Here is a 26,881-nt window from a genome sequence, read left to right on the forward strand (position 1 = left end):
ATACACTTCAGACAGGACACATACCTAAGACAGGACACATATCCCAGGACATACTTCAGACAGGACACATATCACAGGACATACCTCAGACAGGACACATATCCCAGGATACACTTCAGACAGGACACATATCCCAGGACATACTTCAGACAGGACACATATCCCAGGACATACCTCAGACAGGACACATATCCCAGGACATACTTCAGACAGGACACATATCCCAGGACATACCTCAGACAGGACACATATCCCAGGACATATCAGACAGGACACATATCCCAGAACATACCTCAGACAGGACACATATCCCAGGACATACCTCAGACAGGACACATATCCCAGGATACTTCAGACAGGACACATACCTCAGACAGGACACATATCACAGGATACACTTCAGACAGGACACATATCACAGGACATACTTCAGACAGGACACATATCCCAGGATACACTTCAGACAGGACACATATCCCAGGACATACTTCAGACAGGACACATATATCTTCAGACAGGACACATATACACATACCTCAGACAGGACACATATCCCAGGACATCAGACAGGACACTCAGACAGGACATACATATCCCAGGACATACTTCAGACAGGACACATATCCCAGGATACACATTCAGACAGGACACATATCCCAGGATCTTCAGACAGGACACATATACATACTTCAGACAGGACACATATCCCAGGACATACCTCAGACAGGACACATATCTTCAGACAGGACACATACAGGATACTTCAGACAGGACACATATCCAGACAGGACACATACATACCTCAGACAGGACACATATCCCAGGACATACCTCAGACAGGACACATATCCCAGGACATACCTCAGACAGGACACATATCCCAGGACATACCTCAGACAGGACACATATCCCAGGACATACTTCAGACAGGACACATATCCCAGGATACACTTCAGACAGGACACATATCCCAGGACATACCTCAGACAGGACACATATCCCAGGACATACCTCAGACAGGACACATATCCCCCAGACAGGACACATATCCCAGGACATACCTCAGACAGGACACATATCCCAGGACATACTTCAGACAGGACACATATCCCAGGACATACTTCAGACAGGACACATATCCCAGACAGGACACATATCCCATACCTCAGACAGGACACATATCCCAGGACATACCTCAGACAGGACACATATCCCAGGACATACCTCAGACAGGACACATATATACCAGACAGGACACATACACATACCTCAGACAGGACACATATCCCATACTTCAGACAGGACACATATCCCAGGACATACTTCAGACAGGACACATATCCCAGGACATCAGACAGGACACATATCCCAGACAGGACACATATCCCAGGATACACTTCAGACAGGACACATACACATATCCCAGGACATACATTCAGACAGGACACATATCCCAGGATACACTTCAGACAGGACACATATACCTCAGACAGGACACATATCCCAGGACATACCTCAGACAGGACACATATCCCAGGACACATACATACTTCAGACAGGACACATATCCCAGGACATACCTCAGACAGGACACATATCCCAGGACATACCATACCTCAGACAGGACACATATCCCAGGACATCTCAGACAGGACACATATCCCAGGATACCTCAGACAGGACACATATCCCAGGATACACTTCAGACAGGACACATACCTCAGACAGGACACATATCCCAGGACATACTTCAGACAGGACACATATCACAGAACATCTCAGACAGGACACATACAGGACACATACCTCAGACAGGACACATATCCCAGGACATACTTCAGACAGGATCACATATCCCAGGACATACTTCTTCAGACAGGACACATATCCCAGGATACACTTCAGACAGGACACATATCCCATACCTCAGACAGGACACATATCCCAGGACATACCTCAGACAGGACACATATCCAGACAGGACACATACTTCAGACAGGACACATATCCCAGGACATACTTCAGACAGGACACATATCCCAGGACATACTTCAGACAGGACACATATCCAGACAGGACACATACATACCTCAGACAGGACACATATCCCAGGACATACTTCAGACAGGACACATATCCCAGGACATACCTCAGACAGGACACATATCCCAGGACATACTTCAGACAGGACACATATCCCAGGACATATCAGACAGGACACATAGGACATACTTCAGACAGGACACATATCCCAGGACATACTTCAGACAGGACACATATCCCAGGACATACAGGACACATATCAGACAGGACACATATCCCAGGACATCAGACAGGACACATATCCCAGGACATACACTTCAGACAGGACACATATCCCAGGACATCCTCAGACAGGACACATATCCCAGGACATCTCAGACAGGACACATATCCCAGGACATATCAGACAGGACACATATCCCAGGACATCTCAGACAGGACACATATCCCAGGACATACACTTCAGACAGGACACATATCCAGACAGGATCCCAGGACATACACTTCAGACAGGACACATATCCCAGGACATACTTCAGACAGGACACATATCCCAGGATACACTTCAGACAGGACACATATCCCAGGATACACTTCAGACAGGACACATATCCCAGGATACATCAGACAGGACACATATCCCAGGATACATTCAGACAGGACACATATACCTCAGACAGGACACATATCCCAGGACATACCTCAGACAGGACACATATCCCAGAACATACTTCAGACAGGACACATATCCCAGGACATACCTCAGACAGGACACATATCCCAGGACATACTTCAGACAGGACACATATCCCAGGATACACTTCAGACAGGACACATACCTCAGACAGGACACATATCCCAGGACATACCTCAGACAGGACACATATCCCAGGACATACTTCAGACAGGACTCAGACAGGACACATATCCCAGGACATACTCAGACAGGACACATATCCCAGGACATACAGGACACTCAGACAGGACACATATCCCAGGACATACTTCAGACAGGACACATATCCCAGGACATACCTCAGACAGGACACATATCCCAGGACATACTTCAGACAGGACACATATCCCAGGACATCTTCAGACAGGACACATATCCTCAGACAGGACACATATCCCAGGACATACTTCAGACAGGACACATATCCCAGGACATACTTCAGACAGGACACATATATCCAGACAGGACACATACTTCAGACAGGACACATATCCCAGGACATACCTCAGACAGGACACATATCCCAGGACATACTTCAGACAGGACACATATCCCAGGACATACCTCAGACAGGACACATATCCCAGGACATACTTCAGACAGGACACATATCCCAGGACATACCTCAGACAGGACACATATCCCAGGACATACCTCAGACAGGACACATATCCCAGGACATACCTCAGACAGGACACATATCCCAGGATACACTTCAGACAGGACACATATCCCAGGACATACTTCAGACAGGACACATATCTCAGACAGGACATATCCCAGGACATACCTCAGACAGGACACATATCCCAGGACATCCTCAGACAGGACACATATCCCAGGACATACCTCAGACAGGACACATATCCCAGGACATACTTCAGACAGGACACATATCCCAGGACATACCTCAGACAGGACACATATCATACTTCAGACAGGACACATATCCCAGGACATACCTCAGACAGGACACATATCCCAGGACATACCTCAGACAGGACACATATCCCAGAACATACTTCAGACAGGACACATATCCCAGGATACACTTCAGACAGGACACATACCTATCAGACAGGACACATATCCCAGGACATACACATATCTTCAGACAGGACACATATCCCAGGACATACCTCAGACAGGACACATATCCCAGGATACACTTCAGACAGGACACATATCCCAGGACATACTTCAGACAGGACACATATCCCAGGACATACCTCAGACAGGACACATATCCCAGGACATACTTCAGACAGGACACAGGACATCCAGACAGGATACACTTCAGACAGGACACATATCCATACTTCAGACAGGACACATATCCCAGGACATACCTCAGACAGGACACATATCCCAGGACATACCTCAGACAGGACACATATCCCAGGACATACCTCAGACAGGACACATATCCCAGGACACTTCAGACAGGACACATATCCCAGGACCTCAGGACACAGACAGGACACATATCCCAGGACATACCTCAGACAGGACACATACACATTCAGACAGGACACATATCCCAGGACATACAGGACACTTCAGACAGGACACATATCCCAGGACATACTTCAGACAGGACACATATCCCAGGACATACTTCAGACAGGACACATATCCCAGGACATACCTCAGACAGGACACATATCCCAGGATACACTTCAGACAGGACACATACCTCAGACAGGACACATATCCCAGGACATACTTCAGACAGGACACATATCCCAGGATACACTTCAGACAGGACACATATCCCAGGATACACTTCAGACAGGACACATACCTCAGACAGGACACATATCCCAGGACATACTTCAGACAGGATCCCACATATCAGACAGGACACATCCCAGGACATTCAGACAGGACACATATCCCAGGACATACTTCAGACAGGACACATATCCCAGGACATACTTCAGACAGGACACATATCCCAGGACATACCTCAGACAGGACACATATCCCAGGACATACCTCAGACAGGACACATATCCCAGGACATACTTCAGACAGGACACATATCCCAGGACATACTTCAGACAGGACACATATCCCAGGACATACTTCAGACAGGACACATATCCCAGGACATACTTCAGACAGGACACATATCCCAGGACATACCTCAGACAGGACACATATCCCAGGACATCAGACAGGACACATATCCCAGACAGGACACATATCCCAGGACATACCTCAGACAGGACACATATCCCAGGACATACCTCAGACAGGACACATATCCCAGGATACACTTCAGACAGGACACATATCACAGGACATACTTCAGACAGGACACATATCCCAGGATACACTTCAGACAGGACACATATCCCAGGACATACTTCAGACAGGACACATATCCCAGGACACACTTCAGACAGGACACATATCCCAGGACCTCAGACAGGACACATATACCTCAGACAGGACACATATCCCTCAGACAGGACACATATCCCAGACAGGACACATATCCCAGGACATTCAGACAGGACACATATCCCAGGACATACTTCAGACAGGACACATATCCCAGGACATACCTTCAGACAGGACACATATCCCAGGACATTCAGACAGGACACATATCCCAGGACATACTTCAGACAGGACACATATCCCAGGACATACTTCAGACAGGACACATATCCCAGGACATACCTCAGACAGGACACATATCCCAGGACATATACACATATTCAGACAGGACACATATCCCAGGACATACTTCAGACAGGACACATATCCCAGGATACACTTCAGACAGGACAGGACATCAGACAGGACACATATCCCAGGATACACTTCAGACAGGACACATACAGGATACCTCAGACAGGACATACACAGGACACATATCCCAGGACATACCTCAGACAGGACACATATCCCAGAACATACTTCAGACAGGACACATATCCCAGGACATACCTCAGACAGGACACATATCCCAGGACATACTTCAGACAGGACACATATCCCAGGATACACTTCAGACAGGACACATATCCCAGGACATACCTCAGACAGGACACATATCCCAGGACATCAGACAGGACACATCAGACAGGACACATATCAGACAGGACACATATCCATACTTCAGACAGGACACATATCCCAGGACATACCTCAGACAGGACACATATCAGACAGGACACATATCCCAGGACCTTCAGACAGGACACATATCCCAGGACATACCTCAGACAGGACACATATCCCAGGACTTCAGACAGGACACATATCCCAGGACATACTTCAGACAGGACACTCAGACAGGACACATATCCCAGGACATACTTCAGACAGGACACATATCCCAGGACACTTCAGACAGGACACATATCCCAGACATACAGGACACATATCCCAGGACATACTTCAGACAGGACACATATCCCAGGACATACCTCAGACAGGACACATATCCCAGGACATACCTCAGACAGGACACATATCCCAGGACATACCTCAGACAGGACACATATCCCAGACATACTTCAGACAGGACACATATCCCAGGACATACTTCAGACAGGACACATATCCCAGGACATACCTCAGACAGGACACATATCCCAGGACATACCTCAGACAGGACACATATCCCAGAACATACCTCAGACAGGACACATATCCCAGGATACACTTCAGACAGGACACATATCCCAGGACTATCAGACAGGACACATATCCCAGACAGGACATATCCCAGAACATTCAGACAGGACACATATCACAGGACATACCTCAGACAGGACACATACCTCAGACAGGACACATCCCAGGACATACCTCAGACAGGACACATATCCCAGGACATACCTCAGACAGGACACATATCCCAGAACATACTTCAGACAGGACACATATCCCAGGATACACTTCAGACAGGACACATACCTATGACAGGACACATATCCCAGGACATACTTCAGACAGGACACATATCACAGTACATACCTCAGACAGGACACATATCCCAGGATACACTTCAGACAGGACACATATCCCAGGACATACTTCAGACAGGACACATATCCCAGGACATACCTCAGACAGGACACATATCCCAGGACATACCTCAGACAGGACACATATCACAGTACATACCTCAGACAGGACACATATCCCAGGATACACTTCAGACAGGACACATATCCCAGGACATACTTCAGACAGGACACATATCCCAGGACATACCTCAGACAGGACACATACCTCAGACAGGACACATCCCAGGACATACCTCAGACAGGACACATATCCCAGGACATACTTCAGACAGGACACATATCCCAGGATACACTTCAGACAGAACACATATCCCAGGACATACTTCAGACAGAACACATATCCCAGAACATACCTCAGACAGGACACATATCCCAGGACATACTTCAGACAGGACACATATCCCAGGACATACTTCAGACAGAACACATATCCCAGAACATACTTCAGACAGGACACATATCCCAGAACATACCTCAGACAGGACACATATCCCAGGACATACTTCAGACAGAACACATATCCCAGGACATACTTCAGACAGAACACATATCACAGTACATACCTCAGACAGGACACATATCACAGTACATACCTCAGACAGGACACATATCCCAGGACATACTTCAGACAGGACACATATCCCAGGACATACCTCAGACAGGACACATATCCCAGGACATACCTCAGACAGGACACATATCCCAGGATACACTTCAGACAGGACACATATCCCAGGATACACTTCAGACAGGACACATATCCCAGGATACACTTCAGACAGGACACATATCCCAGGATACACTTCAGACAGGACACATATCCCAGGACATACCTCAGACAGGACACATACCTCAGACAGGACACATCCCAGGACATACCTCAGACAGGACACATACCTCAGACAGGACACATCCCAGGACACATACCTCAGACAGGACACATATCCCAGGACATACTTCAGACAGGACACATATCCCAGGACATACTTCAGACAGAACACATATCCCAGAACATACTTCAGACAGGACACATATCCCAGAACATACCTCAGACAGGACACATATCCCAGGACATACTTCAGACAGGACACATATCCCAGGACATACTTCAGACAGAACACATATCCCAGGACATACTTCAGACAGGACACATATCCCAGGACATACTTCAGACAGGACACATATCCCAGAACATACTTCAGACAGAACACATATCCCAGGACATACTTCAGACAGAACACATATCACAGTACATACCTCAGACAGGACACATATCCCAGGATACACTTCAGACAGGACACATATCCCAGAACATACCTCAGACAGGACACATATCCCAGGATACACTTCAGACAGGACACATACCTAAGACAGGACACATATCCCAGGACATACTTCAGACAGGACACATATCCCAGAACATACCTCAGACAGGACACATATCCCAGGACATACTTCAGACAGGACACATACCTAAGACAGGACACATATCCCAGGACATACTTCAGACAGGACACATATCACAGGACATACCTCAGACAGGACACATATCCCAGGACATACTTCAGACAGGACACATATCCCAGGACATACTTCAGACAGAACACATATCCCAGAACATACTTCAGACAGGACACATATCCCAGAACATACCTCAGACAGGACACATATCCCAGGACATACTTCAGACAGGACACATATCCCAGGACATACTTCAGACAGAACACATATCCCAGGACATACTTCAGACAGGACACATATCCCAGAACATACTTCAGACAGAACACATATCCCAGGACATACTTCAGACAGAACACATATCACAGTACATACCTCAGACAGGACACATATCCCAGGATACACTTCAGACAGGACACATATCCCAGAACATACCTCAGACAGGACACATATCCCAGGATACACTTCAGACAGGACACATACCTAAGACAGGACACATATCCCAGGACATACTTCAGACAGGACACATATCCCAGAACATACCTCAGACAGGACACATATCCCAGGACATACTTCAGACAGGACACATATCACAGGACATACCTCAGACAGGACACATATCCCAGGATACACTTCAGACAGGACACATATCCCAGGACATACTTCAGACAGGACACATATCCCAGGACATACCTCAGACAGGACACATATCCCAGGACATACCTCAGACAGGACACATATCCCAGGACATACCTCAGACAGGACACATATCCCAGGACATACCTCAGACAGGACACATATCCCAGGACATACTTCAGACAGGACACATATCCCAGAACATACCTCAGACAGGACACATATCCCAGGACATACCTCAGACAGGACACATATCCCAGGACATACCTCAGACAGGACACACATCCCAGGACATACCTCAGACAGGACACATATCCCAGAACATACCTCAGACAGGACACATATCCCAGAACATACTTCAGACAGGACACATATCCCAGGACATACCTCAGACAGGACACATATCCCAGGACATACCTCAGACAGGACACATATCCCAGAACATACTTCAGACAGGACACATACCTAAGACAGGACACATATCCCAGGACATACTTCAGACAGGACACATATCCCAGAACATACTTCTGACAGGACACATATCCCAGAACATACTTCAGACAGGACACATATCCCAGGACATACTTCAGACAGAACACATATCCCAGGACATACCTCAGACAGGACACATACTTCAGACAGGACACATATCCCAGGACATACTTCAGACAGGACACATATCCCAGGACATACCTCAGACAGAACACATCACAGAACACCTCAGACAGGACACAGATAGGCTATGGTTATTGTGAGTAAACTTATTTCTGTTCCTTTAACTCCGCCTTCTAGTGAATTTATACAAACTGTTGTCTTCTACCATTCTACCAATAATGTGGTTGTTATTCCATTGATTACCTCCAGCCAGATGACCCAGTGACCCAATGAACCTCATGAACCTTTCAAATGTTAGTCACAAATAAAACAGGTTGTTTTTACTCCTTTTTCTCTCCAATTCCGTCCAATTGGTAGTAACCGTTGTCTCATCGCTACAACTCCCGTACGGACTCAGGAGAGGCAAAGGTCGAGAGCCGTGCGTCCTCCGAAACACAACCCAACCAAGCCGCACTGCTTCTTAACACATTGCCCATGTAACCCGGAAGCCAGCCACGCCAACGTGTCGGAGGAAACACCGTACACCTGGCGACCGTGTCAGCGTGCACTGCACCCGGCCCGTCACAGGAATCGCTAGTGCGCGATAGGACAAAGGACATCCCTGTGACAGAGCCTGGACTCGAACCCAGAATCTCTAGTGGCACAGCTAGACCACTGTGCCACTCGGGTGATTCTAACGTGTATTGACTACTTACCTAATCATACTGTATATTAGAGTTTTGAGTTTTTACAAATATTCACATTTTTTACTTTGACAGAGTACTTTGTGTAGATCGTTGATAAAAAAAATTACAATCTACTTTAATCCCACTTTGTAACACAACAAAAAGTGGAATAAATCAAATGAATGCTTTCTGAAGTACATGATGTAACTGAAGCCTGTCCTCTGTCCCAGGCCTAACCCTAACCTCTGACCCCTAACTGACCTCTGTCCTAGTAGGCGTGTCCCCCAGCTGATCTGCTGCCATAGAGAGTTCCAGAACACTCCAGAGGAGGACGACGAAACCTCTACCCCCTGCCCTGATCTCCCCCCTGACCTCCACTCTGACCTCTGCCCCAACCTCCACCCCGACCTCCAACGTGACGAACCCAGCTCCATGGCTGGCTCTGCCCTCAGCAGTCGGAGGGCGGGGCCCAGCTACACGCCGTATCAGCCTCCTGTAGGCCTCCCAGTCGGGTACAGCCAGCCTACCCCGTTCCCCAGCCAGGCTGATGGCTCCTGGCTTCACCCCAGCTACACCAGTGCCTGGTCTGGTCCTGGACCTGCTTACCCCAGCAGCCTGCCCTCCTGCCTCACCCCTCCGAACTACCCCAGCTACCCAGGGGAGAGCTGCTACTCCCGGGGAAGGTCCCTGTCCCTCACCCCGCTGCCGGGCCGTGACAGCCCTAGTATGACCAGCCTGGAGCAGCCCCACTCCCTTCACTCCATCCCCCTCTCAGCAGGCTTCTACCACCACTCTCTGACTCCACACACCTGCTGTGCCCAGTGCCCTGTGGAGGCCTTCAACATGGGCCCCTACCACAGCCCCCGTCCCATCGCCGGTTACCGCCTACCCTCCAGGCCCATGTGTGAGTAACGCTAGCTAACAAACTTTTGTACATCGCACTGTTCCGTACGATTGACCTTATTTTAGTGTCCAAAAAAGGTAATAGTTCCAGGTCAACTGTAATATGAATACTATTGTAAAGCACAATTTCTCCCCTTTCCAACAAAATCAATGACGAGACCTTCAGGCTGCCCGTCTCTGCATGATTGAAGAAGGCAATGAGCTCCGTTGGGTCTTTTGAAAAATGGCGGGTGGGGAATCAAAACCTATTGCGTGATAGTGAAAGTGTGTGGAAACTGCTTTTTTCACCCGATCTGTCCAACTTATCACCTCTAAAATGGAAATAAAACACTATAAAGGGTTTATATAATGTGTCATAATATACCTATTTGAAAGTGTGTGTCGAATTTGAATCTGTTTTTTAGTGTGGCGCTAATGTTAACACCGGCTGTCGTGGCTTTTGAGAGTCACAGTGGCTTAAAATGATGACGCAAAAAATGTATGCATTCAGTTGTACAATTGACTAGGTATCCCCCTGTCCCTGTCCCCTTACCCTGTCCATGTCCCCTGTCCATGTCCCCTGTCCCTGTCCTCTTAGCCTGTCCCCTTACCCTGTCCCTGTCCCCTGTCCATGTCCCCTTACCCTGTCCCTGTCCTTTTAGCCTGTCCCCTGTCCCCTGTCCATGTCCCTTTACCCTGTCCTCTTACCCTGTCCCCTTACCCTGTCCCTCTCCTCTTACCCTGTCCCCTTTCCCTGTCCCTGTCCTCTTACCCTGTCCATGTCCCCTTACCTTGTCCCCTTACCCTGTCCATGCCCCCTGTCCCTGTCCCCTTACCCTGTCCATGTCCACCTACCCTGTCCATGTCCCCTGTCCCCTGTCAATGTCCCCTGTCCCCTTACCCTGTCCCCTTACCCTGTCCCCTTACCCTGTCCATGTCCCTTGTCCATGTCCCCTTACCCTGTCCATGTCCCCTTACCCTGTCCCCTTACCCTGTCCATGTCCCCTTACCCTGTCCCCTTACCCTGTCCATGTCCCCTTACCCTGTCCCCTTACCTTGTCCATGTCCCCTTACCCTGTCCCCCTACCCTGTCCATGTCCCCTTACCCTGTCCCCTTACCCTGTCCATGTCCCCTTACCCTGTCCCCTTACCCTGTCCATGTCCCCATACGCTGTCCCCTTACGCTGTCCATGTCCCCTGTCCATGTCCCCTGTCCATGTCCCCTGTCCATGTCCCCTGTCCCTGTCCCCTTACCCTGTCCATGTCCCCTTACCCTGTCCCCTTACCCTGTCCATGTCCCCTGTCCATGTCCCCTGTCCATGTCCCCGTACCCTGTCCATGTCCCCTGTCTCTGTCCTCTTACCCTGTCCCCTTACCCTGTCCCTGTCCTCTTACCCTGTCCCCTTACCCTGTCCCTGTCCTCTTACCCTGTCCCCTTACCCTGTCCTCTTACCCTGTCCACGTCCCCTTACCCTGTCCCCTTACCCTGTCCATGTCCCCTTACCCTGTCCATGTCCCCTGTCCCTGTCCCCTTACCCTGTCCATGTCCCCTTACCCTGTCCCTGTCCCCTTACCCTGTCCATGTCCCCTGTCCATGTCCCCTGTCCCTGTCCCCTTACCCTGTCCATGTCCCCTTACCCTGTCCCCTTACCCTGTCCATGTCCCCTTACCCTGTCCATGTCCCCTGTCCCCTTACCCTGTCCATGTCCCCTTACCCTGTCCCCTTACCCTGTCCCCTTACCCTGTCCATGTCCCCTGTCCATGTCCCCTTACCCTGTCCATGTCCCCGTCCCCTGTCCATGTCCCCTTACCCTGTCCCCTTACCCTGTCCCCTACCCTGTCCATGTCCCTGTCCCCTGTCCATGTCCCCTGTCCATGTCTCCTTACCCTGTCCCCTTACCCTGTCCCTGTCCTCTTTCCCTGTCCCCTTACCCTGTCCCTGTCCCCTTACCCTGTCCCCGTACCCTGTCCATGTCCCCGTACCCTGTCCATGTCCCCTTACCCTGTCCATGTCCCCTTACCCTGTCCATGTCCCCTTATGCTGTCCCCTTACCCTGTCCATGTCCCCTGTCCATGTCCCCTTACCATGTCCCATTACCCTGTCCATGTCCCCATCCCCTGTCCATGTCCCCTTACCCTGTCCCCTTACCCTGTCACCTTACCCTGTCCCCTTACCCTGTCCATGTCCCCTGTCCCCTTACCCTGTCCATGTCCCTTGTCCCCTTACCCTGTCCATGTCCCCTTACCCTGTCCATGTCCCTTTACCCTGTCCATGTCCCCTTACCCTGTCCCCTTACCCTGTCCATGTCCCCTTACCCTGTCCCCTTACCCTGTCCATGTCCCCTTACCATGTCCCCTGTCCATGTCCCCTTACCCTGTCCCCTTACCCTGTCCATGTCCCCTGTCCCTGTCCATGTCCCCTTACCCTGTCCATGTCCCCTGTCCCTGTCCTCTTCGCCTGTACCCTGACCATGTCCCCTTACCCTGTCCCTGTCCCCTTACCCTGTCCATGGCCCATGTCCCTGTCCTCTTACCCTGTCCATGTCCTCTTAGCTTGTCCCCTTACCCTGTCCATGTCCCCTTACCCTGTCCCCTTACCCTGTCCCCTGTCCATGTCCCCTTACCCTGTCCATGTCCCCTTACCCTGTCCCCTTACCCTGTCCCCTGTCCATGTCCTCTTACCCTGTCCACGTCCCCTGTCCACATACCCTGTCCATGTCCCCTTACCCTGTCCCCTTACCCTGTCCCCTTACCCTGTCCATGTCCCCTGTCCATGTCCCCTTACCCTGTCCATGTCCCTGTCCCCTTACCCTGTCCATGTCCATGTCCCCTTACCCTGTCCCTGTCCTCTTAGCCTGTCCCCTTACCCTGTCCATGTCCCTGTCCCCTTACCCTGTCCATGTCCCATTACCCTGTCCCCTTACCCTGTCCATGTCCCCTTACCCTGTCCCCTTACCCTGTCCATGTCCCTGTCCCCTTACCCTGTCCTTGTCCCCTTACCCTGTCCATGTCCCTGTCCCCTTACCCTGTCCCTGTCCCCTTACCCTGTCCATGTCCATGTCCCCTTACCCTGTCCATGTCCCCTTACCCTGTCCGTGTCCATGTCCCCTTACCGTGTCCCTGTCCCCTTACCCTGTCCCCTTACCCTGTCCCCTTACCCTGTCCATGTCCATGTCCCCTTACCCTGTCCATGTCCATGTCCCCTTACCCTGTCCATGTCCCCTTACCATGTCCCCTTACCCTGTCCCCTTACCCTGTCCCTGTCCCCTTACCCTGTCCCCTGTCCATGTCCCCTTACCCTGTCCATGTCCCCTTACCCTGTCCATGTCCCCTTACCCTGTCCATGTCCCCTTACCCTGTCCATGTCCCTGTCCCCTTACCCTGTCCCCTTACCCTGTCCATGTCCCCTTACCATGTCCCTGTCCTCTTAGCCTGTCCCCTTACCCTGTCCATGTCCCCTTACCCTGTCCCCTTACCCTGTCCTCTTTCCCTGTCCTCTTACCCTGTCCACGTCCCCTGTCCACATACCCTGTCCCCTTACCCTGTCCATGTCGCCTGTCCATGTCCCCTTACCCTGTCCTCTTACCCTGTCCCCTTACCCTCACCCCTACCCTGTCCATGTCCCCTGTCGCCTGTCCATGTCCCCTTACCCTGTCCTCTTACCCTGTCCCTGTCCTCTTACCCTGTCCAAGTCCCCTGTCCACATACCCTGTCCCCTTACCCTGTCCATGTCCCCTGTCGCCTGTCCATGTCCCCTTACCCTGTCCTCTTACCCTGTCCCTGTCCCCTTACCCTGTCCCCTACCCTGTCCATGTCCCCTGTCCCCTTACCATGTCCCTGTCCCCTTACCATGTCCCTGTCCCTGTCCCTTGTTTTTAATCTACACTCTCGCTTTGTGTGCTGTACGTTACGTCATGACACGTCACCATTTAACGTACATCGTCAGAGGGGTCCATTTAACGTACATCGTCAGAGGGGTCCATTTAACGTAGATCGTCAGAGGGGTCCATTTAACGTACATCGTCAGAGGGGTCCATTTAACGTACATCGTCAGAGGGGTCCATTTAACGTACATCGTCAGAGGGGTCCATTTAACGTACATCGTCAGAGGGGTCCATTTAACGTACATCGTCAGAGGGGTCCATTTAACGTACATCGTCAGAGGGGTCCATTTAACGTAGATCGTCAGAGGGGTCCATTTAACGTACATCGTCAGAGGGGTCCATTTAACGTACATCGTCAGAGTTGTCCATTTAACGTACATCGTCAGAGGGGTCCATTTAACGTACATTGTCAGAGGGGTCCTATTAACGTACATTGTTAGAGGGGTCCGTTTTTAAAAATGTTTAGGGTGTCTAGGGTATAGGGTTTGGGACCGTTCCATCATGATAGGACAATAAATTAATTACATGTTTCATTTATTTTAAAATGTATGTCCCTCATCGGCACAAAATTGAAAGCTCTCTCTCACAACACCTGCTCACAGACACACATTGGTCCATCACAATACATCCACACATACTGTGCCTTCTTTGTCTTCTGTTTGCTGTGTTTTATCTCTACCATTTTGGTTGAGTTATTTTGTGTTACAATTAGTTATATTTTAAGATGTGCTATTTTGCTAGTAATCCGTTCTTGTAATGTTGTCTTATCAATTTATAAAATACTATAAATGGAAAATTGAATACTAATTATTTTACAACATTCCCTATCTTGAAATGGATGGTGGAGTTGTACTTCATTTTACAATAGTTTTTTTTGTATTATTAAATTCCCTACCATGGCTAGTATTGGGTGTTCCATTATTACAATCCCTACCATTGCTAGTATTGGGTGTTCCATTATTACAATCCCTACCATGGCTAGTATTGGGTGTTCCATTATTACAATCCCTACCATGGCTAGTATTGGGTGTTCCATTATTACAATCCCTACCATGGCTAGTATTGGGTGTTCCATTATTACAATCCCTACCATGGCTAGTATTGGATGTTCCATTATTACATTCCCTACCATGGCTAGTATTGGGTGTTCCATTATTACAATCCCTACCATGGCTAGTATTGGGTGTTCCATTATTACAATCAACTGTATATTACAGGCATATAAAATAGCATTGTATCTTGTCAAACACAATATTTTCCAAAACTTTACTAAGGGTTGGTAACAGGTTTATTTGAGCCAGTAAAGGGGGCTTTACTATTCTTGGGTAGCACAATGACTTTTGCTTCCCTCCAGGCCTGAGGGCACACACTTTCTAGTAGGCTTAAATTGAAGATCTGGCAAATAGGAGTGGCAATATCTTACACTATTATCCTCAGTCATTTTCCATCCATGTTGTCAGACCCTGGTGTTGATAGACAACAATAAAAAAAAATCTCACTTTATGGAATTCAAAATTACAGTTCTTGTCTTTCATAATTTGGCCAGCGTTTGTTGCTGGCATGTCATGCCTAAATTTACCAATTTAAAAAATCATTAAAGTAGTTGGCAATCAGTCTGTTTTGATGGAGCTGAGTTTGCTATCATTCTTTGTCATTTATCTTTGTTTCATAGTGTAGTTTCTTCTTTTTATTCATTATCGTCACATGATTTCTCAATTTGCAGTACGTTTGCCCTTCGGTTGTGCAGCCAGACTTATTTGCCATTCCTTTTGCCTCATCCCTCTCAACCATACCATTTTTCAATTCCACTGGGATTGAACAGTTTTTAGTCATTTTCGTAATGAGTGCGTGCTTATGTCAAGTGCAACGTCTATTTGCTCCTCATTACACACCACGGACCAACAAATATTCTATATATCAACAACAGAGGAATCGCTACAAACTTATTGTATGACCTCTTATACACCTATATTAGGCCCAGCCTTTGGAACTTTGGTTCCAAACTTTGGTCCTTGTGGGACACCCATTCTGTTTTTCTGAGCTGTATACGTGTTATTGATCACTACACTTTGTTCCCAGTTCTTGAGATATGATTCAAACCATCTAAGTGCTTTTGTTTAGGACATGTTACCCTGGAGTGTTGAGACCAGGATGCGGTGTCAAAAGCGTTACTTAAATTGAGAAAATATCTCCAACCACATTGCCTTTGTCCAACATTCAAAACCATCTATCAGAAAACTGTTTTCTTTGTCTGTTGAGTCTCCCGAGTGGCGCAGAGTCTGCATCTCAGTGCAGGAGGCGTCACTGCAGTCCCTGGTTTGAATCCAGGCTGCATAACATCTGGCTGTGATTGGGAGTCCCATAGGGTGATGCACAATTGGCCCAGCGTCGTCTGGGTTTGGCCGGTGTAGGCCGTCATTGTAAATAAGAATTGGTTCTTAACTGACTTGCCAGGTTAAATAAAACATGTAGTGTTTACGTCTAAAGCCGAATTACTGTGAATGCAGAAATTGATTCTACAAGTAGGCCATTAATTGCTCTGTTAAAGCTGTCTCCATTACTTTTGATAGAACTGGGAAAATGCTATGCCTGGTCAACTTCACACCATTTTAAAAATGGGGGTTACCAGTGCCTTTATCCACCCCTCTGGAAACTGTGTAGTACTTATTGACAGATTTATCAGGTCTCTCTCTCTCTCTCTCTCTCAGATAACTACAGACTGCCAGGTGCAGGCGACGTGCAAAGGTAAGCTCGCGAGCATATGATCTGCATTACCAAGAGCACAGGTCTCAGAAATCCCTTTTTGCAAAGAGATTAACTTTGTTTCTGAAATGGTAACTCATGTTGGATCTTCTTTCTAGTGGCCACATGAGTCCCCATCCTAACCCCTGCAGTGCCTCGCTCTCTGTGGAACAACCCGGCAGTGCCCCGCTCTCTGTGGAACAAAGTAAGTACATGAGTCCCCATCTTACACCCTGCAGTGGTAGTGTAGTAGCAGTAGTGGTAGTGAATTAGTGTGTTTGTGTATTAGTGTAGTAGTGGTAGCGTAATAGCTGTAGAGAGGTAGTGGTAGTGTAGTAAGGTAGTAGTAGTGTATTATTTGTAGTGGTAGTGTAGTAGTGTACTGAAGTAGTGGTAGTGTAGTGGTAATGGGGTATTGTAGTTGTGGTAGTGTGGTGTTGTGGTTGTGTAGTAGTAGAGAAGTAGTGTAGTAGTAGAGAAGTAGTGTAGTTGTGGTAGTGTAGTATTAGTGTAGTAGTGTGGTAGTGTAGTAGTAGAGAAGTAGTGTAGTTGTGGTAGTGTAGTATTAGTGTAGTAGTGTGGTAGTAGTAGAGAAGTAGTGGTAGTGTAGTAGTAGAGAAGTAGTGTGGTAGTGGTATTTTAGTAATAGAGAAGTAGTGTGGTATTTTTGTAAGAGAAGTAGTGTAGTTGTGGTAGGGGTAGTGTGGAAGTGGTATTGTAGTAGTAGAGAAGTTGTGTAGTAGTAGAGAAGTAGTGTGGTAGTGTAGTAGTAGAGAAGTAGTGTGGTAGTGTAATAGTAGAGAAGTAGTGTAGTAGTAGTGTGGTAGTGTAGTAGTATTGTGGTAGTGTAGTAGTAGAGAAGTAGTGGTAGTGTAGTAGTAGCGAAGTAGTGTGGTAGTGTAGTAGTGTAATAGTAGAGAAGTAGTGTAGTGTGGTAGTGTAGTAGTAGTGTGGTAGTGTAGTAGTAGAGAAGTAGTGGTAGTGTAGTAGTAGCGAAGTAGTGTGGTAGTGTAGTAGTGTAATAGTAGAGAAGTAGTGTAGTAGTAGTGTGGTAGTGTAGTAGTAGAGAAGTAGTGTGGTAGTGTAGTAGTAGCGAAGTAGTGTGGTTGTGTAGTAGTGTAGTATTAGAGAAGTAGTGTGGTAGTGTAGTAGTAGTAGAGAAGTAGTGTGGTAGTGTGGTAGTAGATAAGTAGTGTAGTAGAGAAGTAGTGTGGTAGTGTAGTAGTAGAGAAGTAGTGTAGTAGGGGTAGTGTAGTAGAAGAGAAGTTGTGTAGTAGTAGAGAAGTAGTGTGGTAGTGTAGTAGTAGAGAAGTTGTGTAGTAGTAGAGAAGTAGTGTGGTAGTGTAGTAGTGTAGTAGTAGAGAAGTAGTGTGGTAGTGTAGTAGTAGAGAAGTTGTGTAGTAGGGGTAGTGTGGTAGTGTAGTAGAAGAGAAGTTGTGTAGTAGTAGAGAAGTAGTGTGGTAGTGTAGTAGTAGAGAAGTTGTGTAGTAGTAGAGAAGTAGTGTGGTAGTGTAGTAGTGTAGTAGTAGAGAAGTAGTGTGGTAGTGTAGTAGTCGAGAAGTTGTGTAGTAGTAGAGACGTAGTGTGGTAGTAGTAGTGAAGTAGTGTGGTAGTGTAGTAGTAGAGAAGTAGTGTAGTAGTAGAGAAGTAGTGTGGTAGTGTAGTAGTAGAGAAGTAGTGTGGTAGTGTAGTAGTAGAGAAGTAGTGTAGTTGTGGTAGTGTAGTAGTAGTGTGGTAGTAGTAGAGAAGTAGTGGTAGTGTAGTAGTAGAGAAGTAGTGTGGTAGTGGTATTTTGGTAATAGAGAAGTAGTGTGGTATTTTTGTAATAGAGAAGTAGTGTAGTTGTGGTAGGGGTAGTGTGGTAGTGGTAGTTGTAGTAGTATGGTAGGAGTAGTGTAGTAGTGCGGTAGTGGTACTGGGGTAATAGTAGTGTAGTAGTGTGGTAGTAAAGTAGTGGTAGTGCGGTAGGAGTAGTGGTACTGGGGTAATAGTAGTTTGGTAGTGTGGTAGTAAAGTAGTGGTAGTGTGGTAGGAGTAGTGGTACTGGGGTAATAGTAGTGTAGTAGTGTGGTAGTAAAGTAGTGGTAGTGTGGTAGGAGTAGTGGTACTGGGGTAATAGTAGTTTGGTAGTGTGGTTGTGGTAGTAAAGTAGGGGTAGTGTAGTAGTCTGGTAGGAGTAGTGGTACTGGGGTAATAGTAGTTTGGTAGTGTGGTTGTGGTAGTAAAGTAGGGGTAGTGTAGTAGTCTGGTAGGAGTAGTGGTACTGGGGTAATAGTAGTTTGGTAGTGTGGTTGTGGTAGTAAATTAGGGGTAGTGTAGTAGTCTGGTAGTGGTACTGGGGTAATAGTAGTTTGGTAGTGTGGTTGTGGTAGTAAAGTAGTGGTAGTGTGGTAGGAGTAGTGGTACTGGGGTAATAGTAGTTTGGTAGTGTGGTTGTGGTAGTAAAGTAGGGGTAGTGTAGTAGTCTGGTAGGAGTAGTGGTACTGGGGTAATAGTAGTTTGGTAGTGTGGTTGTGGTAGTAAAGTAGGGGTAGTGTAGTAGTCTGGTAGGAGTAGTGGTACTGGGGTAATAGTAGTTTGGTAGTGTGGTTGTGGTAGTAAAGTAGGGGTAGTGTAGTAGTCTGGTAGGAATAGTGGTACTGAAGTAGTGTGGGATGTGGTAGTGGTGGAAGTTGTAAAGTAGGGGTAGTAGTAGAGAAATGGTGTAGTAGTAGAGACGTAGTGTAAAAGGGATGTAGTGGTGGTTTAGTTGGGTGGTAGTGTAGTAGTAAAGTAGTAGTATGTGGAAGTGTTTTAGTGTGGTAGCGTGGTGGTGTAGTAGTAGTGATAGTGTGGAAGTGTTTTAGTGTGCTAGTGGTAGCGTGGTGGTGTAGTAGTAGTGATAGTGTGGAAGTGTTTTAGTGTGCTAGTGGTAGCGTGGTGGTGTAGTAGTAGTGATAGTGTGGAAGTGTTTTAGTGTGCTAGTGGTAGCATGGTGGTGTAGTGGGGGGGTAGTAGTGATTGTGTGCTGGTGCAGTAGTGATAGTAGTAGTGGTAGTGTGATGGTATAGTAGTAGTGGTAGCGTGGTGGTGTAGTAGTAGTAGTAGTATGTGGAAGTGTTTTAATGTGCTAGTGGTAGCGTGGTGGTGTAGTAGTAGTAATAGTGTGGAAGTGTTTTAGTGTGCTAGTGGTAGCGTGGTGGTGTAGTAGTAGTAATAGTGTGGAAGTGTTTTAATGTGCTAGTGGTAGCGTGGTGGTGTAGTAGTAGTAATAGTGTGGAAGTGTTTTAGTGTGCTAGTGGTAGCGTGGTGGTGTAGTAGTAGTGATAGTGTGGAAGTGTTTTAGTGTGCTAGTGGTAGCGTGGTGGTGTAGTAGTAGTAGTATGTGGAAGTGTTTTAGTGTGCTAGTGGTAGCATGGTGGTGTAGTGGGGGGGTAGTAGTGACTGTGTGCTGGTGCAGTAGTGATAGTAGTAGTGGTAGTGTGATGGTGCAGTAGTGATAGTAGTAGTGGTAGTGTGATGTTATAGTAGTGATAGTAGTAGTGATTGTGTGCTGGTGCAGTAGTGATAGTAGTAGTGGTAGTGTGATGGTATAGTAGTGATAGTAGTAGTGGTAGTGTGATGGTATAGTAGTGGTGGTGTGGTAGAGGTATATTGATGTGTGTGTTTATATATTTATAGTGATGTGTGTGCTAAAATCTTTCTCTCCCTGTGACCTCTAACCTCTATTTAAATCCTTCATCACAGTAGAATTGTTTGTAACCTCTAACCTCTTTAATCCCTCATCACCGTAGGAGAAGTGTTTGTGACCTCTTGTCACGATCGTCGTTGTAATCATGCTCAGACCAAAGTGCAGCATGGAATCGGTTCGACATCTTTTATTGATAGTCAAACGCACAAAAAACAAGGAAGAATAAACAATACGTGAAGCTCAAGCAGTGTTCACAGGCAACTACATAGAAACCAGATCCCACAAAATCCAGTGGGGAAATGGCTGCCTAAATATGATCCCCAATTAGAGACAATGATAAACAGCTGCCTCTGATTGGGATGCAAACATTGAAACAAAACACCTCGATCGGAACACCCCCCCCTAGTCACACCCCGACCTAACCTAAATAGAGAATTACAAGGCTCTCTATGGTCAGGGCGTGACACCTCTAACCTCTATTTAAACACTTCATCACCGTAGGAGAAGTGTTTGTGACCTCTAACCTCTATTTAAACCCTTTATATTTACATTTATATTTAAGTCATTTAGCAGACGCCCTTATCCAGAGCGACTTACAAATTGGTGAATTCACCTTCTGACATCCAGTGGAACAGCCACTTTACAATAGTGCATCTAAATCATTTAAGGGGGGGGGGGGGTGAGAAGGATTACTTTATCCTACCCTAGGTATTCCTTGAAGAGGTGGGGTTTCAGGTGTCTCCGGAAGGTGGTGATTGACTCCGCTGTCCTGGCGTCGTGAGGGAGTTTGTTCCACCATTGGGGGGCCAGAGCAGCGAACAGTTTTGACTGGGCTGAGCGGGAACTGTACTTACCCAGTGGTAGGGAGGCGAGCAGGCCAGAGGTGGATGAACGCAGTGCCCTTGTTTGGGTGTAGGGCCTGATCAGAGCCTGGAGGTACTGTGGTGCCATTCCCCTCACAGCTCCGTAGGCAAGCACCATGGTCTTGTAGCGGATGCGAGCTTCAACTGGAAGCCAGTGGAGAGAGCGGAGGAGCGGGGTGACGTGAGAGAACTTGGGAAGGTTGAACACCAGACGGGCTGCGGCGTTCTGGATGAGTTGTAGGGGTTTAATGGCACAGGCAGGGAGCCCAGCCAACAGCGAGTTGCAGTAATCCAGACGGGAGATGACAAGTGCCTGGATTAGGACCTGCGCCGCTTCCTGTGTGAGGCAGGGTCGTACTCTGCGGATGTTGTAGAGCATGAACCTACAGGAACGGGCCACCGCCTTGATGTTAGTTGAGAACGACAGGGTGTTGTCCAGGATCACGCCAAGGTTCTTAGCGCTCTGGGAGGAGGACACAATGGAGTTGTCAACCGTGATGGCGAGATCATGGAACGGGCAGTCCTTCCCCGGGAGGAAGAGCAGCTCCGTCTTGCCGAGGTTCAGCTTGAGGTGGTGATCCGTCATCCACACTGATATGTCTGCCAGACATGCAGAGATGCGATTCGCCACCTGGTCATCAGAAGGGGGAAAGGAGAAGATTAATTGTGTGTCGTCTGCATAGCAATGATAGGAGAGACCATGTGAGGTTATGACAGAGCCAAGTGACTTGGTGTATAGCGAGAATAGGAGAGGGCCTAGAACAGAGCCCTGGGGGACACCAGTGGTGAGAGCGCGTGGCGAGGAGACAGATTATCGCCACGCCACCTGGTAGGAGCGACCTGTCAGGTAGGACGCAATCCAAGCGTGGGCCGCGCCGGAGATGCCCAACTCGGAGAGGGTGGAGAGGAGGATCTGATGGTTCACAGTATCGAAGGGGGGGGAGGCGGAGGAGGATTCAGGAGGGAGGAGAAGGTGGCAAAGAGCTTCCTAGGGTTAGAGGCAGATGCTTGGAATTTAGAGTGGAAGAAAGTGGCTTTAGCAGCAGAGACAGAGGAAGAAAATGTAGAGAGGAGGGAGTGAAAGGATGCCAGGTCCGCAGGGAGGCGAGTTTTCCTCCATTTCCGCTCAGCTGCCCGGAGCACTGTTCTGTGAGCTCGCAATGAGTCGTCGAGCCACGGAGCGGGAGGGGAGGACCGAGCCGGCCTGGAGGATAGGGGACATAGAGAGTCAAAGGATGCAGAAAGGGAAGAGAGGAGGGTTGAGGAGGCAGAATCAGGAGATAGGTTGGAGAAGGTATGAGCAGAGGGAAGAGATGATAGGATGGAAGAGGAGAGAGTAGCGGGGGAGAGAGAGAGCGAAGGTTGGGACGGCGCGATACCATCCGAGTAGGGGCAGTGTGGGAAGTGTTGGATGAGAGCGAGAGGGAAAAGGATACAAGGTAGTGGTCGGAGACTTGGAGGGGAGTTGCAATGAGGTTAGTGGAAGAACAGCATCTAGTAAAGATGAGGTCGAGCGTATTGCCTGCCTTGTGAGTAGGGGGAAGGTGAGAGGGTGAGGTCAAAAGAGGAGAGGAGTGGAAAGAAGGAGGCAGAGAGGAATGAGTCAAAGGTAGACGTGGGGAGGTTAAAGTCGCCCAGGACTGTGAGAGGTGAGCCGTCCTCAGGAAAGGAGCTTATCAAGGCATCAAGCTCATTGATGAACTCTCCGAGGGAACCTGGAGGGCGATAAATGATAAGGATGTTAAGCTTGAAAGGGCTGGTAACTGTGACAGCATGGAATTCAAAGGAGGCGATAGACAGATGGGTAAGGGGAGAAAGAGAGAATGACCATTTGGGAGAGATGAGGATCCCGGTGCCACCACCCCGCTGACCAGAAGCTCTCGGGGTGTGCGAGAACACGTGGGCGGACGAAGAGAGAGCAGTAGGAGTAGCAGTGTTATCTGTGGTGATCCATGTTTCCGTCAGTGCCAAGAAGTCGAGGGACTGGAGGGAGGTATAGGCTGAGATGAACTCTGCCTTGTTGGCCGCAGATCGGCAGTTCCAGAGGCTACCGGAGACCTGGAACTCCACGTGGGTCGTGCGTGCTGGGACCACCAGATTAGGGTGGCCGCGGCCACGCGGTGTGGAGCGTTTGTATGGTCTGTGCAGAGAGGAGAGAACAGGGATAGATAGACACATAGTTGACAGGCTACAGAAGAGGCTACGCTAATGCAAAGGAGATTAGAATGACAAGTGGACTACACGTCTCGAATGTTCAGAAAGTTAAGCTTACGTAGCAAGAATCTTATTGACTAAAATGATTGAAATGATACAGTACTGCTGGAGTAGGCTAGCTGGCAGTGGCTGCGTTGTTGACTTTGTAGGCTAGCTGGCAGTGGCTGCGTTGTTGACACTACACTAATCAAGTCGTTCCGTCGAGTGTAATAGTTTCTACAGTGCTGCTATTCGGGGGCTAGCTGGCTAGCTGGCTAGCTAGCAGTGTAGATTACGTAACGTTACGTTAAAAGAACGACAATAGCTGGCTAGCTAACCTAGAAAATCGCTCTAGACTACACAATTGTCTTAGATACAAAGACGGCTATGTAGCTAGCTAGCTACGATCAAACAAATCAAACCGTTGTACTGTAATGAAGTGAAATGAAAATGTGATACTACCTGTGGAGCGAAGCGGAATGTTGACCGGGTAGTTGAAGTTCAATTCGGTAGACGTTGGCTAGCTGTTGGCTAGCTAGCTAGCAGTATCTCCTACGTTAAGGACGACAAATAGCTGGCTAGCTAACCTCGGTAAATTAAGATAATCACTCTAAGTCTACACACTCTAAACTACACAATTATCTTGGATACGAAGACGGCAAAGACAACTATGTAGCTAGCTAACACTACACTAATCGAGTCGTTCAGTTGAGTGTAATAGTTTCTACAGTGCTAGTAGACGGTGGACGATAGCTAGCTGCTGGGCAGATAGCAGTGTAGACTACGTTAGGACGAAGAAATACGATAATTACGCAATTATCTTTGATACAAAGACGTCTATGTAGCTAGCTAAGAAGAAATTGCTAAGATTAGACAAATCAAACCGTTGTACTATAATGAAATGTAATGAAAATGTAATGAAAAGTTATACTACCTGCGGACCGAAGTGTAGATGCGACCGCTCGCTCCAACCCGGAACCGGAACTTCACCGTAGGAAGGGTGTTTGTGACCTCTAACCTCTATTTAAACCCTTCATCACCGTAGAAGAAGAGTTTGTGACCTCTAACCTCTATTTAAACCCTTTATCACCGTAGGAAGGGTGTTTGTGACCTCTAACCTCTATTTAAACCCTTTATCACCGTAGGAAGGGTGTTTGTGACCTCTAACCTCTATTTAAACCCTTCATCACCGTAGGAAGGGTGTTTGTGACCTCTAACCTCTATTTAAACCCTTCATCACTGTAGGAGAAGTGTTTGTGACCTCTAACCTCTATTTAAACCCTTCATCACCGTAGGAAGGGTGTTTGTGACCTCTAACCTCTATTTAAACCCTTCATCCCCGTAGGAGAAGTGTTTGTGACCTCTAACCTCTATTTAAACCCTTCATCACCGTAGGAAGGGTGTTTGTGACCTCTAACCTCTATTTAAACCCTTCATCACCGTAGGAAGGGTGTTTGTGATCTCTAACCTCTATTTAAACCCTTCATCCCCGTAGGAGAAGTGTTTGTGACCTCTAACCTCTATTTAAACCCTTCATCACCGTAGGAAGGGTGTTTGTGACCTCTAACCTCTATTTAAACCCTTCATCACCGTAGGAAGGGTGTTTGTGATCTCTAACCTCTATTTAAACCCTTCATCACTGTAGGAGAAGTGTTTGTGACCTCTAACCTCTATTTAAACCCTTCATCACCGTAGGAAGGGTGTTTGTGACCTCTAACCTCTATTTAAACCCTTCATCCCCGTAGGAGAAGTGTTTGTGACCTCTAACCTCTATTTAAACCCTTCATCACCGTAGGAAGGGTGTTTGTGACCTCTAACCTCTATTTAAACCCTTCATCACCGTAGGAAGGGTGTTTGTGACCTCTAACCTCTATTTAAACCCTTTATCACCGTAGGAGAAGTGTTTGTGACCTCTAACCTCTATTTAAACCCTTCATCACCGTAGGAAGGGTGTTTGTGACCTCTAACCTCTATTTAAACCCTTCATCACCGTAGGAAGGGTGTTTGTGACCTCTAACCTCTATTTAAACCCTTCATCACCGTAGGAGAAGTGTTTGTGACCTCTAACCTCTATTTAAACCCTTTATCACCGTAGGAGAAGTGTTTGTGATCTCTAACTTCTATTTAAACCCTTCATCACCGTAGGAAGGGTGTTTGTGACCTCTAACCTCTATTTAAACCCTTCATCACCGTAGGAGAAGTGTTTGTGACCTCTAACCTCTATTTAAACCCTTTATCACCGTAGGAAGGGTGTTTGTGACCTCTAACTTCTATTTAAACCCTTTATCACCGTAGGAAGGGTGTTTGTGACCTCTAACCTCTATTTAAACCCTTTATCACCGTAGGAGAAGTGTTTGTCACCTCTAACCTCTATTTAAACCCTTTATCACCGTAGGAAGGGTGTTTTTGACCTCTAACCTCTATTTAAACCCTTCATCACCGTAG

General features: G+C 47.7%; 1 protein-coding gene across 3 annotated transcripts in view; it reads left to right on the forward strand.

Moving 5' to 3' along the window:
* traf3ip2l (TRAF3 interacting protein 2-like) overlaps positions 1-26,881 on the forward strand; it is a 151,546-nt gene that overhangs the window by 40,386 nt on the left and 84,279 nt on the right. The window contains exons 3-5 of one of the 3 annotated variants that reach the window (XM_064936252.1): positions 10,475-11,106; positions 17,677-17,713; positions 17,830-17,915. In XM_064936252.1, coding sequence (XP_064792324.1) covers positions 10,475-11,106; positions 17,677-17,713; positions 17,830-17,915 — 755 coding nt within the window. The remainder of the gene's footprint in view (positions 1-10,474; positions 11,107-17,676; positions 17,714-17,829; positions 17,916-26,881) is intronic. The other 2 variants (XM_064936254.1, XM_064936255.1) reach the window with 2 other exon arrangements.

The sequence above is a fragment of the Oncorhynchus masou genome, chromosome 24, assembly GCF_036934945.1.
Source record: "Oncorhynchus masou masou isolate Uvic2021 chromosome 24, UVic_Omas_1.1, whole genome shotgun sequence".
Taxonomy (NCBI): Eukaryota; Metazoa; Chordata; class Actinopteri; order Salmoniformes; family Salmonidae; genus Oncorhynchus; species Oncorhynchus masou.